This window comes from Zeugodacus cucurbitae, chromosome 2 (genome assembly GCF_028554725.1).
Source record: "Zeugodacus cucurbitae isolate PBARC_wt_2022May chromosome 2, idZeuCucr1.2, whole genome shotgun sequence".
Classification (NCBI taxonomy): Eukaryota; Metazoa; Arthropoda; class Insecta; order Diptera; family Tephritidae; genus Zeugodacus; species Zeugodacus cucurbitae.
Window position 1 is genome coordinate 12,381,358 of NC_071667.1, and position 22,506 is coordinate 12,403,863.

Genomic DNA, 22,506 nt, shown 5'->3' on the forward strand with positions numbered 1-22,506 from the left:
AAAACTGTTTTAAATGAAAAAAAAAGGTATTGACGCCCGAAAATATATATATTTTAAATTTTTAACTGCATTCATAAGATATAACGTAATTCTTACACACTTTTATAACCTTCAACTTTATAGGTCAATAAGTCGACTTGTTTGAGGAACTAATGAAAGTTTTGTTAACATTTCTTTTTTTGGAAATTAAGGTTTCCCCAACATTCTTTCTTGAGACAAAAGAATTTATTGGTATTTTTTATTTTTTTTTCAACTTTGACATCAATGCGTTGAGGAGGCAACAATTATTATTACTCACAAATAAAATTTCGAAACATTACCGAAAGCACAATTATAGTGATTTCCATTAAATTTGTTTGTTTTAAAGATTTAGTACATATTTCGCTTCATTTGCATCCAGCTCTGTACGTCACATTGTTCTAACTTCGATTCGCAGCAAGTATTCCACTAAAGGAACTTAAAAACCAAAACAAAATAATAAGTGCGCTTTACAACGAGAAGTATGTAGTACACAACTTCATAAACGCACATCATAAGCTCTCTGAATCTTCCAAAACAGCGAATTAAAAGTAATAACAACTACAGCCATTTGCTAAAAAAATCCTCCTATTTGATTAGATTTTTTCTCTAATTCCATTTGTTGTTGTATTGTTTGAAATAATTTGCAATCATACAGGTCTTTGCCTAACACTATATATGAATAACTTATTTACTTAAATTCCAGACTTCAAGGAAAACCGCAGTTATTAGGGTGTGTTCACACATTTCAAATACATGCGCTTCGATTTCTTGACTTAAGGTTTCAAATGTAAATTCAATTTATTTGCATTTGTTTTACTGTTATTAAACTAACATTATACTCAATGACAATCGACATGTATAATTCCATTCCTTTTATTAGTATGCATGTATATATGTATATTAATTAATCAATTTAAATGTTTTTTTTTTGCAATTTCAACTTCATTGGTATTTTGTTTTTGTTTTTATATATCAGTTTTGGTAATAATTTAAGAATATATAGTAAAATTTATATTTAGCATAAATACCAGGTGTATGGGAGTGTATTGATGTTTTTATGTATGAGTGTGTTTGTGTATATGTATTGTGTTGTAATTGTTGTAATTAAGAGTAATGCTTTATTAGTAATATATAATTATTAGTACTTTTGTTGCGGCCATTACTGATTTTCACTTCTTTCTTGCTTTCTTGATTTTGTTGTTTCACACTGCCGCTTTCATTGTAATTTTCGTCCTGCAGCCTAACTCTCTTACTATTATTTAATGTATATATAAACGTTTGCTTTCAGTGTCTCCTGTACCTTCCTTAATCTTATGAAAATTTTACTTATACTCGCTTGTAGATTTTTGTTGATTTGTAAATTTTGCATATGCAACGCTTTGTTATTGTTGTTTTTTCTTGCGCTACAATACTACAAAGCTTGTTTTCTATTATTATTTAGTATATATTTTCACCTTTAGCAAAATTAAGTTTGTTGCTCCGTCCAACACATTTGCCAGTCAAATCGGTGCAACGTCGCTCAGTAAGCTTTGAAAGCTTGCGTATACCTGCAGTTGAATTCCACAATTAAGCGGCAATCTATGCGTGATTCTCCTTCTTGAACGCCGCCAATTTAGCTTGTAAGTGCTGCAGGCGATTCGGCGATAATTCGGGCTTCTATAAACGTAAAAGAGAAATGGAAAATTTAAACCTCCTTAAACTAAAAAGGAGATAGAAGAAAAGAGGTGTCACTCACATTCACATCTCTTCGTATGAGAGAAGACATCTTTTGTTGCGCATTCATCGAGTTCAAATTCAGATTCTCATCGGCAACTTTATTGTCCATAAGCATTGTGTGTGTGGCGCTCATGCCGTCAGCGTTGCGACTGAGATTCGCCTTCGAGATGAGGTGATTCAAGCGATCCATCCAAAAGTCCGGATCGGCAGTCTTGGCACCGCCCGCGCTGCCACCACCACTACTGTGACCCAAACCGCTTGCTGTTGTTGTTTGATATTGGAAATTGGCATCTGTCAGATAAGAATAACGTGATGAGGCTGCGCAAATTAACACAATTTGTGGATGCGTGGAAGGAGTTGGTGGTAGAAAGTGTTGTGTCGTAAGTGATAGTTGGTGACATATAAGATTTTGTTATTGTTTTTTTTTTTTAATTTCGTGGTGTGTTTGTGGTTGTATGTGGTATATGCAAGAAAATAAAGTGTTTTGGTAAACAAATATTATTAATTAAGTATCACTATAAACGCTTGGTTTCAAAGACCGCATATGAATTGAAATTATAGTAATAACACCCAAATCCCATTGTTTCACTGTTATCATTCAGCTGCAATACAAACAAGTATTCCTATATATGTATATCATTGTGCTTTTTACTCACCTACGCGATTATCACCATTTTGCGCACGCTGTAAGCCATCGCCCGCACCGCCAGACTGGGCCACAGCGCGTTCGATATCGGCCAAACCATCTTCAATGTATTTCTGGAAGCTGGGACTGGCACCTTTAAGGAACGTTGACAAATCGATTTCGGAATTTTGTACCTGTCAAGTAATAAAATACATAGTAGTAAATGAAATAGATGAAGTAATCAATACAGCAACAATATATCTATACTACTATTATAAAGAGGAAAAATTTGTATGTATGTTCGTAATGAATAAACTCAAAAACTACTAAGCCGATTTCAAAAATCCTTTACCATTGGAAAGCTATTTTCACCCCAAGGAGGATGGAGAAATGATGGGAGAATCTTAATCTGAAACTGAAAATCGTCTTGCAAGACATTCCTTCTTTTCTCTTCGCATCACAATCACGTGCCAGAAAGTCGAGTAACGAGCGCAGCTGCTTGCTGAAAAAAATTTCAAGACCTTCCTAGTCCGCGCTTGAGAGTCGGGTACGAAGCGTGTGTAGCGAATTGAAGAACAAAATATTAGAAATATACAAGCTCGCACTAGGGCGTCGAACTCTGAGCGTTCCCAACGCCTTCATAATAAGAGAGAAAGACAACGGTCACCAAAGAATAGAGGTCGCAATCAAGTTTTAGCTCATTGTAAATAAAATATAATTTTATGTTCGAATTTTCCTCATTTTACTTTTTTAAAATGAACCCACGCAAGAAATGGGAAAGTACATACATATGTATGGGAGAGTGTGTAAAAAACTTATAATTTTTGAAATGTTTGTTTAAACCCGTGCGAAGCCGGAGCGGTCTTCTACTATATAATATTTTTGTTTTTTTTTTTCGTCAAGAATATTCTTTTTCGGTTTTAAAATGCTTTCAGTCGACCTTTGTACGTACTTGACTTTTTTAATATTATTATATTAAAATCAAAATCTTCAATCAGATTTCAACCATTCTCAAAATTCGTATGCCATAAAAATAGAACTAAGACCTTTCAGGCCGATATAGTAACTTCTGTGTCTCATAGCCTTGACAGATGACAGCGCTATTTTTGCGGACTTAATTTTAATTAACTCGCGCATTATATCCATTTCAATGCAAATTAATAATGCATTTAGCTAAATTTAGCAAATTTGAGTAGACAATACTGCCCAAAAATTGCCGATTTTTGCTATTCTGAATGGTGATTGATACAAAGAAGAAGAAAAACGTAAACAAATGATTTAATTTCTATTTTGCTAATTAAATTATGTGCAAATATAATAACAATAATGGTAAATCGAGCTTAATCGGCATTTCAATCAAGCAGAGGCCGGTTAATTGGTCAATAGTCTATGTGAAAAGACTATTAGCATTTCTTGAGTATGAATTTTGCTCGTCGTCACTGCTATTAGAGAAATTCGAAAGCGCACATTTCACTTAACTGTACTTTTTTTATTAAAAGCCTGCTAAAGACTAGCTATATAATATTCTACAACAATTATTTAAGGTACCTAAATGTTAAAATTCGGAAGCTATCATATTTTTTTTTTTAATTTAAACTCACCTTGAACTCGTAGAGTTTCAGCAAACCCTGCTGCTTTGTTTCCTTATCTGAGATTAATTTGAATATCTGTGACATTGTTTCATGCGTTTGATTCGAAATGCGTTTGCCATGCATATCCTTAGCCGAGGCGGAGCGTTGTGGTGATGCGCTCGGTATGTGACCCTCTTTAGCCAAATTCTAGGAGAAAAACAAAAATCAGCAGCATTAAAAAATTATTATATTTGCCTTTGTTCGGTGAAAATTAAATGTACCTTCAGTATTTTAATCAAATAAGTATGCAATTCTGAATGTGTCGGTATCTGATTGAGATGATTCAATATGGCATTGCCTTTCACCTTGGCCATATTGTGTATAATAGTTTTGACCGTGCGTAAGGGCGTGTCGGATGGTCGTGTCTGCCACCAGCTGCTTGGCAAGGCCAGCATGAATTCATGCACCTCTAATATGACGGCATCGTAGTTCAGTTCATTGGTGCGTTCGGGTAACATCTTCACATTACGCCAAATACATTTCATAAGCAGGTCGGTGAATTTCGGCAAGCCAGCTACCGGGCAGGTTTCGCGCAACAGACGTATCAAAGCGCTGGAAAATATTTAGCAAATTATGTATGAACGTTCCAAGAGAAATTACTTTTTCACTTACCAGTTTAAATTCGTGAAATTTGCTTTATCCAACACCTTCAAGCAAATGCCGTTGATAACCTTATTATATTGACCATCATCGCCGGTATTCAGCTTCTGATCGGCCATGAGATTCAACAGTGCGGACATTAAATTCTTGATGCAGGCAACGCTCAGCGTTTTACCCAACGTTTTGGAGTGGAAAAATGAGTAGAGTATGGATAGTAGCGGTTGGTAAACAACCAACGATTCGGTGATCGGCACCTGTGATAGATTCTGTGTGGAAAAAAATTTATATATTAGTTTATACAAAGTGAACTATTGAATTTGCGATTTGAACCTTGAATTGTGCCAGCACATTTTGTATGAAAATTTCCTCATAGTCACGGAGCACGGCCTGCTTTTCGGGTGAGTCGACGATCTCGGTCAGTTCGCTGATGGCGGCGCGTGCCTTTAGTGTATCAACACTGCTTATGGACTTGATCATTTTGATTAGTTGAGGATCGTGTTTGGGTAGTACATCAACAAGGCTGCAAAGTAATGTTATATTTTACATTATATGCAATTTCATTTTATTATAATAAAAGCAAAATGGGAAAAAATCTTCATTAGAAAAAGTAGAGTGTAAATTAAAATGGTACACAAATTTAAAAGAGTTTACGAAAGAATTATTAAAAAAATACAAAAAGAAAACACATCACATATAACCGCCCACACTAACGTCACTTACTTAGCCGTTGTATGCATACTGCTACTGCTGCCACAACCGAGGCCGCCGCCACCATACACGGTGGTTGCATTCATTTGCTGCTGGTGGTGTATATGCTGTTGAGGGCTCATGTACGGCGATGCACAACCGCCGCTCGCATGCGCTGACGATGGCGGCGGTGTATTATGCACACCCTGTTGCATATAATGCGAACGGGAAATTAATTGCTCGAATTTCTCCTCTGGATATTTGACATTGTCACGTGTCGGTATGATTTTGACGGGTTCATATAGTAGCGAGACATCTACTTGTGGCACCACCACCGGCTGCATTTGATCAACACGTACCCAACCCTTTTCGATTTCCGATATAACTTCGGGATCTAGACCGAAGGGCCCACTCACTTTGGGCGGTTGATATTGATACTGTGTGGATGCAGGCTGATCGAATGTTCTGTACGCGGCGTTGAAGAAGAGAGAAACAAAAAAGAGATTTCCACTAAATTTTCTTTTCTTCTTATATATTATATCAAAAACTAAGTGCTTTAAATGCTAGCAAATGCAATTTTTTTGCTGGGTGTAATGCATTGGACGGACAATAGTGAGGAGTAGTGGAGCGAGAATAGACGCGCGTTGATTGTAAATGTGTATTTACATGTGGAATAGTGATTTAATGCGACTATAGAAATGTTCTTCGAAAATGACATGTCATTTCGATAACGAGAAATGCTTTTCTTTTCGAAAAGGACATGGCACTACTGTAATGAATATTGAAATGCTTTTAGAAAAATTACTAATTAATTAGATTATATTAGTTTTATAATTGCTTCATTATATAACAACTTTTCAATAATTGTTGAAAATTATGAAATGCAAAAAAAAAAACTTGTTTTCTTGTTAGGTACAAATTATATATAATTATATAGCGTGACTATATGAGCGCTTTAAACTAATTAATAAAACAAAAAACTTTTAAATTATTTTAACAAAGCTTAGCAAATCGATGTAAAAAAAGAACGATTCAAATGTTCGAAAAAAGTAGTATTATAAAAAATAAATATTAATTGTTATCTAATGAATATAAATCAAAACTAAATGAATATAAGTGTGTGATTCTCGAAAACTATAACTTATTAATATTAATTATTTTAGTATTAAAACCTGTATCATGATTTTTACGAATTAAATATTTCAAAATTATATAATTTTATTTCTTGTTATTATTTAATCCTAACTAGATTAAATAATCGCTAAACTTATTATATTTAATTCTGCATTTGAACTTATTACTTGTAAAGTAAAAAAAAGAAACAACTTTTGAAAAACATTTCAATATTTTCTCTCAAATTTTCAGCATTTTTGTATCAATTGTTAAGGTTTCTTTTGATATGAAATTTGACTTTTTTTTAGTAAATATGTGTTGATTGGAATACAAGCGGTATAAACAAAACCGTTAATAGCATCAAAAACACAAGAGAACAACAATTTCAGCAACAAACAACAACAAATTAATGAAAAAATGTGAGTTATGATGAAGCAAACAGTAAAAATGAAACGAGCAAAGAAATATAAAAAATAAAATAATAATAGTGTAAAAAAATACAAAAAAATTAAACATAAAAAATAACACTTACTAAATTAAAAGTTGTGTTTAAGGTCAAAGGAAAAGAATATATAAATTAAAGAGTGGTTATGTAATCGCGTAGTGCAGTGTGACGGCAGTTGTAAATGTATAACAAATAATTAATTAAAATAGAAAATATATAATTAAAAAATAAATAAATGAAAAAAATAATTAAAAAATATATATATTTTAGATAAAAAAATATAAAAATAAAATTGAAAAAAAAAATAAAATAATGCAATTATAAAAAAAATATATATATATAAAAAACACAGAAACTTCTAAAAAATTGGTACCAAATTATTGAAAATTGCATATAGATACGAGCCAAGTTCGAAAAAGAGCGCTAGACATCGAATTACTATGAATAAAACAAAGTCAAAAATAAGCATAACTGCAATTTTCAAAAAGGTATTAATACCAAAGCCAAGTTCTTCAAATGAAACACGAAATTTAAATAATGTATAAATTTAATAAATTTAAATGAATCGATAAAGCCAACTAAAACTGTCGCGCAGGTGTATTTGGTGTGTTTATGAATTTAATATATTTGCAAATTTTAATCGTTGAAAAAAAAAAAATTAATTTCAAATATATTAAAAATTTCTCTATATTGTACTGGATCAAAAAATGGTGCATTGAAAGCAATAACTCAAACCATGGAATCTCAAGTCGAGTTTAGATGCGGAGATGGCGGAGTTAATGCAATTCATTTATGCCTTCTACTTTAAAATTTGCATATAGATATATTCGATTTTGGATTTAAATGTGCGTTCAAAATTGCATAAAATTGAGTTTGGCTGTTCTCTCTTCTAAGCGCAGTTATATAATGCAATATAAGGCAATGAACGAGTTCAGCTCTTAATGGTATCTCATACATTCTCTTAATTAAATCGATTAGTTAATTGTCTTAGCAAATATTTATAGCAAAAAGTTGCTAATTGAGAAGACTAATATACATTTATTGAAAATAAAATATTTGTATAACGTTTTATTTTTTGTTAAAAATTTTATATTTTTGTTTTATAAATTTATTAAAAATTGAAATTTAATAAAAATAATGTACTATATATATTTTAAGGAGCTTAATTTTGATTTGCAACACTTCGGTCACGAATTTTTTAAAAGCAAGTTTTTAACAACTGCCTTCAAGATTTATATTTGGTTGATTGAAAAGGGAGACGAAGAGAGCGGCCGTACTTAGGCTCCTAGCTTTATATTTAGTCACATTTTATATACTTAAACGAGCAGCAAAAGCAGTATATAAGCACTACCGAATAATCGCAAAATGTAGATAGGTGGATAGGAGTGCAGCCCTTCAGGGCTCAATTAGTGCAAATTGTAGTCGAGCGAATTTTTAATTTTAATAGATAAAAATATTACTCCAAAGTTTCAATACAAAACTGAAGTATTGAAGTGATAGTGGGAGCAGATTTGAAGAACATTGAAAATAATAAAAATATAACTAAGCGTGAAACAGTGAGCTCGAACAATATAAATAAACACAACATTTAACCTGCACGAAAAAACGTAAAATGATAAAAAAAAAACAAAATTGTATTTTAATTATATTGAGTACCGATGAAACAGACATGTATATATATTATATTTATATATGATTATCTGTTTTTATATATGTACACATTACATTTGTAACATTTAAATGCACACAAATGAATTTGGTTAGTGTAAATGGTTGACGGTTAGTTTGCATTAATTTTCAAAAACTCCAGTGAATGCCAGACATAAACATTTTAGTATGAAAATACAAAGAAAACAATAAGCAGCGAATAGGTATAAAAAAGCAACATAAAATAAAAATAGTTAAAAAATAAATAATAAAAGTAGAAAATGTTAAAAAGGGAAATTACGCTTGTCTTATGAGCGAAGTGGCGCGCTTGTCTTTTTCATCCGTACTGGCATTTGCTTCATACGCATTCGTTTGCAATTGCACACTAAGGAGGTGAAAATTAAAATATTAATCCTTGTTATTGTTATTGTTAGGCTTTTTTAGTTTTTTTTTTTTTTGTTTTCTCAGTTACGTTAGACAGCAGCAGAGCAATAAAATGTGAAGAAATTAAAAAAAAAAATTTCAAAAAACGTATGGGAATTAGCAAAACGAGGAAGTTGAAGATTTCTGCACTACAATTATTAAGAGAAATATACAATTTAGTAAACAATTTGGTTTTTCGTACAATGATTTTTTTTTTTTTGATTTAGTAGCAAATACATTTCAAGCATTAAATGTCCAAATATGTAAATTTATATGCAAACTTTTCTCGACGACTATAACGGTATCTCAAGTAGAATTATTTACAAAAGTGAAAAATATTAATAACGAATAATGTCAATGTTATAATTTAGACTGTGTCTTCATTCTTCAGACGTTTCAGAAAACCAATCCGCAACTCTACTATTTACAAGTAAGACTACAAACCAAGACACACAAAACATTTGCATGGTCGTTAATTAATTTCTTTTTCACTTTTGAGTTTAACTTCACTACTCTCTTCTCGGTGAATTGTCACATATTGTTACATACACTTCACAGCCACCGCACTCACCTTGCTGCCGGCATTGGCTGCTCGTCGGCCGGCGGTAGCTCATCGTAAGCGCCATTCGTTGTCGGCTCATCGATTTCAATGCTATCCTGCTGCACGACCTGTGCGCCTGTTTTAGCAACACCAGCAACACCAGCACCACCAGCGACGCCACCGCCGATGCCCAACGCTGTTGTTGTATCCGCCGCCACTGTTGTGGGTTTGCGTGTCTTTTTGGCGCGTTTTATGCGTTCATCCAACATGGACAGGTCTTTTTCATTCAATTGCCCGATTAGTTTGTATACCTTTTCGCCGGCTAAGAAGTATGCTTGTACAACGGAATTTAGTGCTGCATTACGCACCGAATTATCACGATCGGAAATGTGTCGCGCAATCTCTTTTAATGCCACCTGTTGCGAAGGCTGGCACACCGTTAGTCCGTAGTTTTCAATCAAATAACCCAGCTCATCCAAGCATTCGGTACGCTGACGCGCATTCTTGGACTTGAGGCCATCCATAACGTAGGCAAATACTTTGGTATAGGGATAGACGAGCAAGATTTGACGCAGTAAGGAGCGTACACCAACACGTACGGCGTCTTTCGGATCGCCAAGCTACCGAATATGTTTGAAAGGATTATAAGCAAATTAAAAATGAGTAAAATATATGCAAAGTGGATGTTTACCTTTAGCAGTAAATGTGGTATGAATGCGCTACCCTCATTCTCTGCCAGTATATACTCCATTTCGACCAATGTCTGGAAAACTTGATTAAGATACTCGAGACCCTTCAGTAAGACTGAAGGATTCGTATCGTAAAAACGGAGTGAAAGCCATTTCAATATTAAATCCAGATTACAGACTAATGCTTTGCTGTTGTTCGGCAAATCTTCGTTCAGAGCCTCGATCACTTTCAAATGGTACCTGAATAAAGAAGTCGATAATTAAGATATTATTGGAACAACGTATGAATAGAATGAAAACAAGAAGACGGAGAATAATACCCATTTGACATTTTTCAGTTATTTGTATATGAACATAACCTCAAAATTAGTTTGGTATCAATATAAATATGTAAAATATAAAGCACATTATTTATTCATTAAAAAAGTCGACTTGTGTTCCATAGACACTCACCTAAAGTCGTCGTGGAACATGTTGGCCATTAGTCCTTTGTTTACATTGGCCGTGGTCATTTGTTCGCGCAGCAGCTCGATGAATTCCTCTCGTGGCGTGGTGAAGGTCCACTTCAATACACGCATTTTCTGCTCGTCAATCAAACGTTGATTCTTGGAATTATTAATCGCCAGGAGTGGTGACGTGTCCACATCTTCGTCTTTCTTACGCGACGAACCGCCAGACTTATCTGCTGCACTTGCAGCACCACCCTTAGCTGTAGTAGTTTTCTGAGCGCCACCACCACCGCCGCGTACTACCTTCTTAGCTGGCTCCTCAATGGGTGCCTGCTGTTTGCCTTTAGGCAACGGTTTCATCGGCAAATTGGGACGTGCCTTATCTAAAGCCGCTTGTATATCCTTTTTAGATGCTGGTTTCTGCTTATCGAGCGCTTTTACCATATTCTCGAAACCCAAATGTATCATTATGCCCAACACCGCTTCGTTGGCATTCTTACGCACATCAACGTTGCGATCACAAATGTGCGCATACAAATGCGGCACCATCGAGGTTAACTCCTCTTTGGGTATGGATTTGGGAGGCATTTGTGGCAAGCGCTCGGCTAGCCAACCCCATAGTTCGGATTTTAAAGCTGGTGAACCGGTTTTCAGCGCATCGGCAATCATTTCACTTTCGAAGAATTCTTTGTAGCCACCCTTTTCGCCGAAACTGTTGATGCAATTCAAGGCGGCAGCGCGCACAGCGGCTTTATTATCGCCCAGTGCATGCAAGCAACCGGGGAACAGTGTGCGCACATGACTCTTGCAGCTCGAACCCATGGCATTGGCCAGCTGTTCGCAGATGGACATGGCGGTTTGCGCGATTTTAGCATTTGAGTCAAGCAGGCGTAATGCCAGTGCTGGCGCTAAATCACCAATTGTTGGTTTAATCAGCTTAGCTTCGCTTATAATTGTTTGTAGCTTGTTGAGACCCTCATTGCGTGTCTTCCAGTCCTTGTCGGACATCTCCTTCAGCAGGGTCTCCGTAATTTGTGGTGCAATGTCAATGCGTGGCAACATATCCGCCAAATTCATTTGCTCTTGCGGCTCATCATCATCGCCAGCATCATCGTCGGCATCACCGGCGCCAGTGCCACCTCCACCGCCTGAGCTGACAGCTGATTTCTTAACGCCACGCACCGGTTTCGGTGGCTTCTCGCCAGCATTCTTATCCATCTCTGTTTGTATTTGCGACTTCAATGCCGGTTTCTCGCTATCGAAGAACATCATTAGTGTACTGCCCATGTACATGGACATCGTGCCGAGTAGACCGATAGCGGCACTGCGCACTGTAGGATTTGTGCTTTGCACCGCTTTGCGCACGTCATCCAGCAGCAGTTTAGGTTGTATTTGAAAACCAAACTCTAGTATGGATTTGCTCACCCAATTCAAGGCTTCAGACTGCACTTTCGGCGATTTCTGCTCGAAAGCGAAGGAGAGTACACGTCCAACTATGTGCTCCAATTTGATGGCCTCAGCAAAGGCGGTCAACACATCAGCCGCGGTGGAGCCGTTTTTAATGTCTGCTAATTTTTCGGTCACTTCATTGACCACCAAATCGATTGTGGTTGCTGTTAGCGGATAAGTTTCGGCTACGACGCGTATGATATCGAGCTTGTGCTTCAGCACTTGGAAGTTCATCTCCTGCAATACAATACCGCGTTATTATTAGTTGCACAAATAAGAATTTGAAAATTTCAATGTTACCTTTAAACCCGGTTTGCGTGCGCTAATCATACGCACAAGTACCTGTGATACGCCCGATTGCTTAGCGTCGAAATCGCCAATTACTTGAAGTAAATTCTCGCATGCTGCCAAACGATTCTTCCAATTCGAGTCAATCAAACCAGCTAATATATCGGGTGGTAATAACTCCTCGGCTTTGGCTTGCACCTCCTCTAGTGACATCTCACGTTCAGTGGCCAACACTTTAGCGCTGCTGGCTGATTTAGCGAGTGGTGCACCACCCCCTGCACCACCACCCCCACCCGCAGCGCGTTTGGCTACAGGTTTTTTGTTGCCTGCAGTTGCAGGACGTGACACTGCCTTCGGTTCAGTTGAGCCGCTACGCGATGATGCACCCGAAGCCGCATTGCCAGCTGACGAAGCGGCTGCCACTGCTTTTGTGGCTGGCGCTGTAGCAGGACGCTCCTTTTTAACTCCCACCACCTTCACTTTAATCTCAGCCTTCTCTTGGCATTCCTTGATTTTTGCCATCTTCAGGGCATCGACCTCCACTAAAAATGGTCCAACGGACTTCTCACCCATCAGCTTAAGCAGTGTGCCCAAAGCTTCAGCGGAGGCGTCACGTACTGTAGGATCTGGTTCATTTAGTGTCTTAATCAGTGTGGTCACAAGCAATTTTAGAAGTTTCTTATTGATTGCGGTTGGTTGTGTGCGTGCAAAGGCGCGTGCTAGGAAGAAAGCCGTTTCAGATTTAACACTGGGATTTTTATTTCCCAACGATTCAACAATGCACTCCTGCATCGCTTCCAGATTCGTGGAAGGATAAATTGCATCCGTGGATTCACGTAATGCCGCGACAACATTAGCTTTCTTCTCTTTGAACTTCTCCAATAGCGAGGGTATGCAGGCCTAAGGAAAGTATAGAAATATAATTAATATTGAATATTATTTCTAAATATTTAGCCCAACCAACAACCTACCATAGCATAAGTGCCGAAACGTTTGCCCAGCCCATTGGCCAACATGGCTAAGCATTTGCCGGCCATGGCCACCAAAACCACATTGCTATCCTTCGTGATAACCTTTTTCAGTGTATTCACCAGCACACCATACTCGCCATTCTCCAATTTTGGATTCTCGGTTAAAAGTTTTTCGAGCGCTTCCAGTGACTCCTTACGCAACGTCCATTTCTTCTCCTCCAATTTGTCATAAAAATCTTTGGGCAACTTTGAAAGTATATCAACAGGATCGAGAAGGTCCATTGGATCAATGCATTCCTCACCCTCGCCATCTTCATCTATAAATAAAACAAAAAAAGTAAATATATAAAAACAAAAATAGCACAATTTAGCAAAGTATGCCACAAGAAATTTGTCAAAAACGCAAGGCAATAAATAAAGGTGTGAAAATGACGTTTTCGTAGGTGTGTCTGCATCACATAAGAAATAAATGAATTTCTTTACTATAAAAAATTGCCATTATGCCCAATGCTGCGTGACAAAGCGTCAATTAAAGCAATCCAAAAGCATTTCGCTGTATATTTATCGCATAGCGAGTATCAAAACAAAAGCAAAAACCACGTAGTAAGATCTCAATAATTGCGATAAAAACAAATATCGTATTTCCTAAATCACTTTGGGCAATATTATTCTTATTGCTGAGCTCATATTTGGGTGGGTGGGTGAAATAAGAAAAACATAAAGACTCAATAATTTCCTAAACGCAATTTGTACAACTATTTTGTATTTATGCGAATAGAGTGTTAATGACCCAGAAAAAGGTAATTTTTGATTAATTACTATATTTTTGGAATGTGTCACTGTAAGAGCTAATTACCTCAAAAATGATGTGGGTATTATTTTTCTAAATATTTTTAGATATTTTGTAAGTGAGATTGCTCAATTATTTCAACCATATATGGATTTTGAAAAATTCTGAAATACCAGAACCAAAAAGGTAAGAGGACAATAAATTTTACCTTTTTGGTACTTTTTGGACCATTACATTTGAGCTCTATATAAAAAAATTTAAACGCCCTGCTTACAAAGAACCCCTCCGGAATTTTTTTTATACATTTCCTAATTTTTATAAGGTATCCAACACAATCGTCCTCTATTGTTTAAATACCAACCAAGATAACGATTAGTGGTTTTAAGTAAAATTTTGTATTTTCGTTATTCATCTTTGGAGTTTGCGGAATTTGCTCCTTTACATGGAGTCAGTAAATAGCAAGCAATATCAGCCTATAATCAAAGTTTTCATGGGAGCTCTAAGTGTAAGGAAGTTATGTTAGTTTCGGGCAATATGTGGTTAGTCTGACATGATAAACTCAATTATATTATGGATAAGTAGCACTGTAATAGCGTTTTCACACAGCCAAATTAATTGATCAATCGATATTTTTATTGAGAATCCCTTTTTTGACCTTCACACTGCCGGCTACTCGATAACTGATCCGCTGTTACACATTTTTGTTTTTGCTTTTCATAACAAGTTGGTAAGTTACAACAGCTGATTACTATTTTTAGCAGCGACATCTACCATCGTGTCGTCATCGTGAACAACAACTCGCAGACAAAGAACGAGTGATGAGCGATATTGCTATTTTTGAATCACTGTGATTTCAGTGATTGCTATTTTTAAATCACTGTGATTTTATATTGCTATTGTGATCACAACAAAAAAAAACGAATTTATGAGAATTTATACTCCACATTTTTTTTTTCATTTTTTACATATACATTTTTATTAATTTTAACAATATCCAAAATTTACCTGCTTTTGTAATCACTATTAACTAATTAATAAATTTTGGGTACATTTAACTGCTTTTGTAATCACCGTATCCAAAATTATCAAAATCACAACTAAAATATCTACTGTGATCACACTGTGCTACTTTCGAACTGATATTGTTACTAAACAGTGATTGCTACTTTCGAACTGATATTGTTACTAAACAGTGATTGCTACTTTCGAACTGATATTGTTACTAAACAGTGATTGCTACTTTCGAACTGGTATTGCTACTGAACAGTGATTGATACTTTCGAACTGCTATTGTTACAGTGCTCGAATTAGAATCACTGAACGAGATTCCTACAATGATCGAATTAGAATTACTGAATTGTTATTGCTACAGTAATCGAATTAGAATTACTGAACTCTTATATGTAATGTGATTGAACAAAAGCACTGAACTTCTCTATAGCTACTATGATCGATCTCAAATTACTGAACTGAAATTGCGATTGTAAATCACTGATATTTACAAAAATTGATCACAGTTGTTATATGTGATTTTTCAATCACAGTGAAAAAATCACCGGTAGTGAAATATCGCTCATCACTACAAAGAACGTATATGTAATTACAAATACGGTCTTTGTGGCATAGTAGTATTTAATTTTAAAGACGATTAAAATTCAATTAAAAATCAATGTAGATTTTTATTTTGTATGGTAAGTCGAACTTAATCAGCGTTTTAATCGAGCAGAGGCCGGTTTATTGACCAATTAGCTGCTGTGTGAAAAGGCTATAACCTTCTTTTCTAACAAAAATATTAATATTTACCATCTCCAGCTTCCTCCTGCTCTGCGGCGGCAGCAGAGATTTGTTGTTGTTTCTCCTGTTGTGATTTCAAATATCTGTAAGAATATTCATACAAACAAATTACATAATTTTAAAAGAAAAGACTAACCATGTCAATATAATACCTTGTTGGTTCAGCCTTTTCTCCCTTGAGTTTGTCAAATTCATCTTCGAGTTCTTTCAGCGTGACCTGTGGCAATGAGGTGATTTGTGGTTTCATTGCGGCGCCAATCCAGCTGTAATTTAAAATTTGACATACATTAAAAAGTGAAACCTAAAACCAAGCGACTTTCTATACTCACCGATATATTTCCACGGCTAATTGTTTGCCCTCGTCGCGCACACTCTTGTCACGATCGCTCATTAGCGGTGCTAGTTTCTTAATTAGCGGTTTTACGCCCACCACCTTGTTGCCGAAATCGCGCAGCGCCAATGTTGTGGCCGACACACAGGCGGACACAATTTTTGGGTTCTTATGCTCCATACCCTTGACGAGTTCCTCAATGACAGCCTCTTGTTTTTCGATCTCAATATACATGAGCGTCACTTGTACAGCCAAATCTTTAGTTTTGGCTTTCGGTGCGGCAATACATTTCTGCACAATGCCGGCCATAACTTCGCCCACCGTTTTGCCGGCATGGCCGCAATTCTCGACGAAAATTAGCGCTGCCTCGAGACCTTTCTCTTGTGCTACCACATTTGAATCGACGACCATCTTCTTAATAAGACCCAAAAATTTCATCCATTCCGGTGATTTTTCATCATCGATTTCACGGAAAATTTTCGCCGCTTCCTCATAGCCATCCACACGTGCCTTCCACAATTTGTGCACGCAACGTTCATCGACAGGTAATTTCTTGTATTCTGTATCCTCAGTCATCTTGGCAATTATTCAGTGTATGTAATTTGATATTTGAACTAGATGAAGGTATATATATATATATGTGTGTGTTGTATCTGTGTATGTGAAAATGATATAAGGATGTGCGCAAGGCCTGTTAGTTCCACTGCAGATGTAAACTATTCTTTTAATGTACTTTTTCTTTTGAATTTCGTTGGCGTAGGAAAAATGTGAGTTAAACTGGTTGTTTTGTTGTTGTGTGCTTCTGCTGTTTTCAAGCGTCTTCCGTTGCACTGTTACTTGCTTTAGTGTCGCTGTAGCTTCGGTTGCAACGTCTGAAATGCGAATGAGAGCAGCAAATTAGTAGAAATCTGCTAAATGGAAAATCAAAAATCAATTGAAAATTGAAAATCGTAAATCGTAAATTGGGAATAGTGAAAAGAAAATGAAACTTTGCGTACTACTTACTAGTTGAATTTCAATTGAACGAGTAGCTGTCGACGCCCAATAAAAAGACATGAGAAAATATGTGAACAAATTTAATCCAAAATAAAGACTTGAAAATCATTGAAGCATGATAGCTGTCTTGCCTTTTATTGTGCCGTGTGGCATGAGCATGTGCCAATCTTAGCACGAATCAATGTATTTCCTATTTAAGTTGGTTGTTTGTCAAATTTTGGTGTTATTGCAACCGGCCCAATGCTGGAAAATTGATTACCTTCATGGTTCAGCGGAGATACGAGCGCTGAATATACGAAATTAAAATTGCATACGTGTGGAAAATGAAGGAAGCATTTTAGTAATATAAAAATGCAATGACTGCCAATAATAGTATTTGAAAAAATTTATTTAAGAAAAGTACGTACATATTTTTGTTGTTGTTGCGGTTTTCTATTTTTTCCTTTAGGAGATTTCGAAAACATTTAAAGTTTGCAATTGCTATACATTCTTTTGTTCATTTTCAATTTTATTATTGTAAATATTTTTACTTAAAGTTTTTATTTATTTTCAACTATGCAACTACAAGCGGCAATATATTTAGTCTAATTTTAAAAACTCACTGTAACATAATTTCCCCAAATGAATAAAAAAAAACATTTTTTTATACGGCCTAAAGAAATTAATTATTTGTTTATACTTAAATATGTGCGTATATTTGCGAATATACATATGTATGTGCATATGATTTGTCTTTTTCACAAAAACTTTATATTTTCAAAAGCATTTCAAGAAATGCCTCATTAACTTCAAATATCTGGGGAAAATGTAATTGCAACACACATAAGCATATATTCAACCGGATGGATATGCGGCATCGCCACAGAGTCGACTATAAACAAAAACTAAACTACTAAAAAATAGACTCGCAAAGTGTAAATGGAGCACAAATGCAAATACATTTTCAGACACACCCTGCAGAGACATTGTCGGCATTATTTTAGGAACTATAAAGTTGCCTCATTTCTATACATTTTTCAGTGACCAGTGGAGTAAAAAAAATTAAATATTAAAATAAGCATATTTTTAGGATCTCATAAACTGATACTACTTTGGTGAAAGTGAACCATAAAATTTCAATACTAAATATATTGGTTTTTCTCGCAGGGTACACAGTGCGCTGCAGCACCACAAATATGTTCTATCTATGGGTGTGAGCAACGTGCAACTGAAGTTGCGAGTGCCAAGAATCCAAATTTAATTCAATTTGAATGCAGTGTCGTAAAAATAACTAAAATATCAAAATGAGAAATCGGAATTCTAAGGCTTTACAAACGCTAAATAAACACAAATAACACACCGGTGCAACAGTTCACTGAAATGGGTTTTAAATAGCTAAAACTAAACATGAATGCTTCGTATTTTATGGAGCGGAATTTTTGTGTTGTAAGCACACTTGCGTGTTGAAATAAACGAACAAGTGGCAAGTACCGAAGAGACAAGTACATAATTAAAACATCAAGTTTTTCTTAAATAATGCCATTTTAAATTGTCAAAATAGAAACTAAAGAAAAATATTGCCATCCACAAGATATAATAAAGAAAAAAAATAGGATAAATATAGCTTATGAGCTAAATTGCTTATAGCCACATTTTTAGATTAAATGGTATATTTTAATTTATAAAAAAAATTTAAAACGAACCAAATATTGTAATACTAATTAATAATATTTGAAGAAACAAGATAAGATTATTTCTGGTAGTAGTTCGCTTTCTCAAAGAGCTGCACATTCGGAAATTTAAAATAGCGAAATAAATACTATAATATTTCAAAGAATCTTCTCTTTCCCTTTATTATATAAAGATACCATACTGTAGTCAACAATGAGTACAAAATGCGGCAATACATGCGAGTACACACTGTAATTAACTGTGCAGCAAAATAATAAAAAAAAAATCTAGTCGACAGTCGGTTTACTCTAATTCTGCAATGTTATGAAAGTTTGCTGGCTTCATAATGGTCATCGATTGCCGCATGGAATTCTATGACCTTTTGCGATTTTGGCATGCGAACAAACGCAAATGGGAAATGAATGGTGAAGGCAACATGTTCTTAATCACAAGAGTGCATTAAACATAGTGAGCGCCAGTGTAGAGAAATTAAAAAGCAAAGCAAAACAAGTAATTGTTATTTTGTGCCACCCACCCACACAACACTTTAACGGACAGACAGTTAGTCAAATAAACATTTCTACCAAAACCACTACTATTTCATGGAGCTCCAACTAACAGTTTTATTTTTATTTAGACGTCTGCAAAGGGTATGGGGAAAGGCGTTGCTACCTTATGTCGGCGCACTCAACTGATTAGCCCAACACGATACAATAGTACTCGAGTGTGCAGTTGTTTGTTTCGAAATTGATTTACATTGCAACAGTAGAGTGAGCGGAACGGATTTGTGTAAAACGTAGAATCATGACACGGCGTAGGTTTATTGCCTTGGTCATCGCATGACACGTCATTGCTACCTAACAGTCATAAAATGTCAAGCAGCAAATTAATAATATAGCAAGCCATTTTTCTTTTTTTATAAACTTTGATGGATTTCCGGTTTGTCACGAGCGCCAAAAATACTTAACTCAAATCGATTTTTCGTCTACATGGAACTCCAATCTGAATTTAGCATTGTATCGTATTATGGATACACAAACGTACATATATTAATATGTATTGTATACAGTTTTATCAACTTTGGTAAAAACCGCTTCCATCACTACGACAACGTGGGCATCAAACAAAACAAAATAACAAAAACAATTAAAAACAGCGTGTAAATAGGAAAAATCACTATAATAAAAAGTCTGCAGTAAATATAGCGATGCTTGTCTGGTCATTTAACTTTTGCACGGCTTCACGCGATCGTGCATTTTAATGCTCCCTCTCCCGAATCTATTCAAAATTTGCATGTGCACTTGATGTTAATGATGATGACAATGCGTGCATTTTTTGTATGAAATGCATATATAAATTGTGTATCAGTTTTTAACAACCCGAAATAGTGGAAACATTTAAACTAGCAAAGAACCAATGAACACCTGTGGATTTTGAAAACCCATAAAATAATTCATTAAGAGTTTTAGCGAATCTACTTGAGGCTAATCTATTGGGTTTCAAGAAATTGTCGTTGAATTTGTAAAAAAAACTTTACAATATGCAATATAATTATGCAACTACTTTAATATATAAGACAATAGAATTTCGCTTACAAATTTTCTAAACCTGATTGACCACAAAATCGGGTTACTAATATTATTACTAAAATGTTTACAATCGTTACAATGATACTAGCTACCGAGAATCAGAATCAGAAAAAAAAAAATTAATTAAAACAAACATGGATAAAATCAATCCTTATTTTATATAAATAAAGTACATTCTATAACGGGATAACTAATTAACTCACCTTAACGAACTTTTAAAAAAATCGCATGTCTATTAGAAATAAATTTTAATATCATAATGTGCTAAAATGCTACTACCACTCTTACACGAACTAAGAGACACAAAATAAATAAATAATAAGCAAAAGCGCAGACAATAAACATGAATACATATGGGTATAATCCACAAGATGACGTATGTATGATAATAAAAATACAAACTTTGACTCATTAGTGATATATGAGAGTGTGTGTCTACATAGATAGACATTTAGAATGAAATCATACAGCCCAAAAAACGCAATAAGGTAATGTAAGGATGGGTTAGTGTATTCAAACAAATATATTAAGCTATAAATTAGGAACTGACTCTGGGCGCGAAATTCATATTAAATTAAATTGGAATTGACACAATTTTAATCATTTAAAAAGTTGTAAATTCTAATACTGAAATGATACCAATCACATTTTCTCACCAAAAGTAAAACAAGAAATTTTGTACTGGTGACCGTATTTTTAAATATATAAATTTATATTTAATTGTTGTGATTTACAAATTGCAAAGGATGTTTATGTTCAGTAAAGCAAACGTGATTTGGCAGCACTTTAAACCCAGCACAGACAACCCTGGTTTTATTTAGCGCGCGCTCTCTCACTGATTGCTCTCCCAATATTTTTCTTATATTTCGAATTAACGGAATGCTGGAATTGTTTTTGTTTTCTTTTTTCTTATAAAAAAAGAGCGACGGCAACAACAGCTCAGCAAGGGAATTTGCTGTTCTGCTACCTATGCACAAGTAAACATCTGCGGCTTTGGAGTTGGGCAGCTGGGTTAAGAAAAGAAAACATCTCAAACCTGACAATTTCATGAATAGAAGGAAAATCGTAACTAACTTAATACAAAAAAATTAATACATATATATCGTTCTCTAAATAGTATTAGCAAATGAATGTTAAAGATGTAGATAAATTAAGATGTCAACTTACCGTTTCAACAACAGGAATATTGAGACCACACACCTTTGCTTTATATATATGTGAATAAGTATTTTGTGATGTACTGAGATTTATATATTTAAGGTTGCACACAATCTAGTATGGTCAACTTTCAGTAAAATCTCTGCTACAAGAACAGCTGCTTAAGATTAACCTTTAAATCACTGTCCTCGAGTGCACTTAATCACTTCGAATAGTAGTTTCACTCCACCAACTATTTTATATGTAAGCAATTTGCAAACTTTTAGGTGGACTTATATATTTGATCTTGTTAAACTCTTTTTTTATAGTTGCTTAGTTGAAAAAAAATTATATTTTAGCCCAATTTTCACAAATACAAATAACGCGAGCCGTTGAACCAATGCAGATGCAGCGGCGTAACTTCGATTTTTCACCAAACAAAAAATTGCCGTTTTCTGCGATACACACACGCACGCACCTATGTACACACTATTGGAAAAACCACAGAGGCGTAGCAATGCAAAAATTTAATCAAGAAAAACACGCTATTGATACCTGTTTATGTTTTCAACAAATTACCGACGTACAAATTTTTTACTAGAACTTTTACTTATTGTGCTGTATAGTATTAATTTCAGATAGTTTTCACAAACAAAAAAATAAAGTAAAAATTGTGATTGGACGACGACAAAATTACGTCCATCTTGTATTACTCAGTTTTATTCAATAAATGATTTTCTTGTATTCTGGAGATTAAAACTTGGTTGCACTCTGCCACCACTGACAGGGTTGCTGAGATTTGCAACATATTTGCTTTTTTGTTTCTGAAATTAATTACTTCTATTTATATATTACATATATTATTTAAACTTTAAATACAAAAGCCACCCAAATGTTTAATAGAATACATGCTTTATATACAAT

The 22,506-nt window shown here is 34.9% G+C and overlaps 1 protein-coding gene across 3 annotated transcripts; it reads right to left on the reverse strand.

Moving 5' to 3' along the window:
- Window positions 1-376: 376 nt before the first annotated feature.
- LOC105212270 (protein mini spindles) lies at window positions 377-22,313 on the reverse strand. Of its 3 annotated transcripts, none has more exons than XM_011184145.3 (18): window positions 21,613-22,313; window positions 16,209-17,082; window positions 16,032-16,142; window positions 15,889-15,962; window positions 13,296-13,612; window positions 12,337-13,224; window positions 10,592-12,273; window positions 10,141-10,378; window positions 9,480-10,069; window positions 8,787-8,870; window positions 5,314-5,745; window positions 4,924-5,113; window positions 4,606-4,859; window positions 4,215-4,545; window positions 3,964-4,140; window positions 2,394-2,556; window positions 1,757-2,028; window positions 377-1,677 (listed from the first exon to the last, which is right to left on the reverse strand). In XM_011184145.3, exons 2-18 carry the CDS (start codon window positions 16,784-16,786, stop codon window positions 1,600-1,602), a joined length of 6,459 nt encoding a protein of 2,152 aa, XP_011182447.2. In that variant the 5' UTR covers window positions 16,787-17,082; window positions 21,613-22,313; the 3' UTR covers window positions 377-1,599. The 3 variants fall into 3 exon arrangements, with proteins under 3 accessions (XP_011182447.2, XP_011182445.2, XP_011182448.2); XM_011184143.3 differs by having other exon boundaries at window positions 1,757-2,055; XM_011184146.3 differs by lacking the exon at window positions 8,787-8,870 and having other exon boundaries at window positions 1,757-2,055.
- Between the last annotated feature and the right edge of the window lie 193 nt (window positions 22,314-22,506).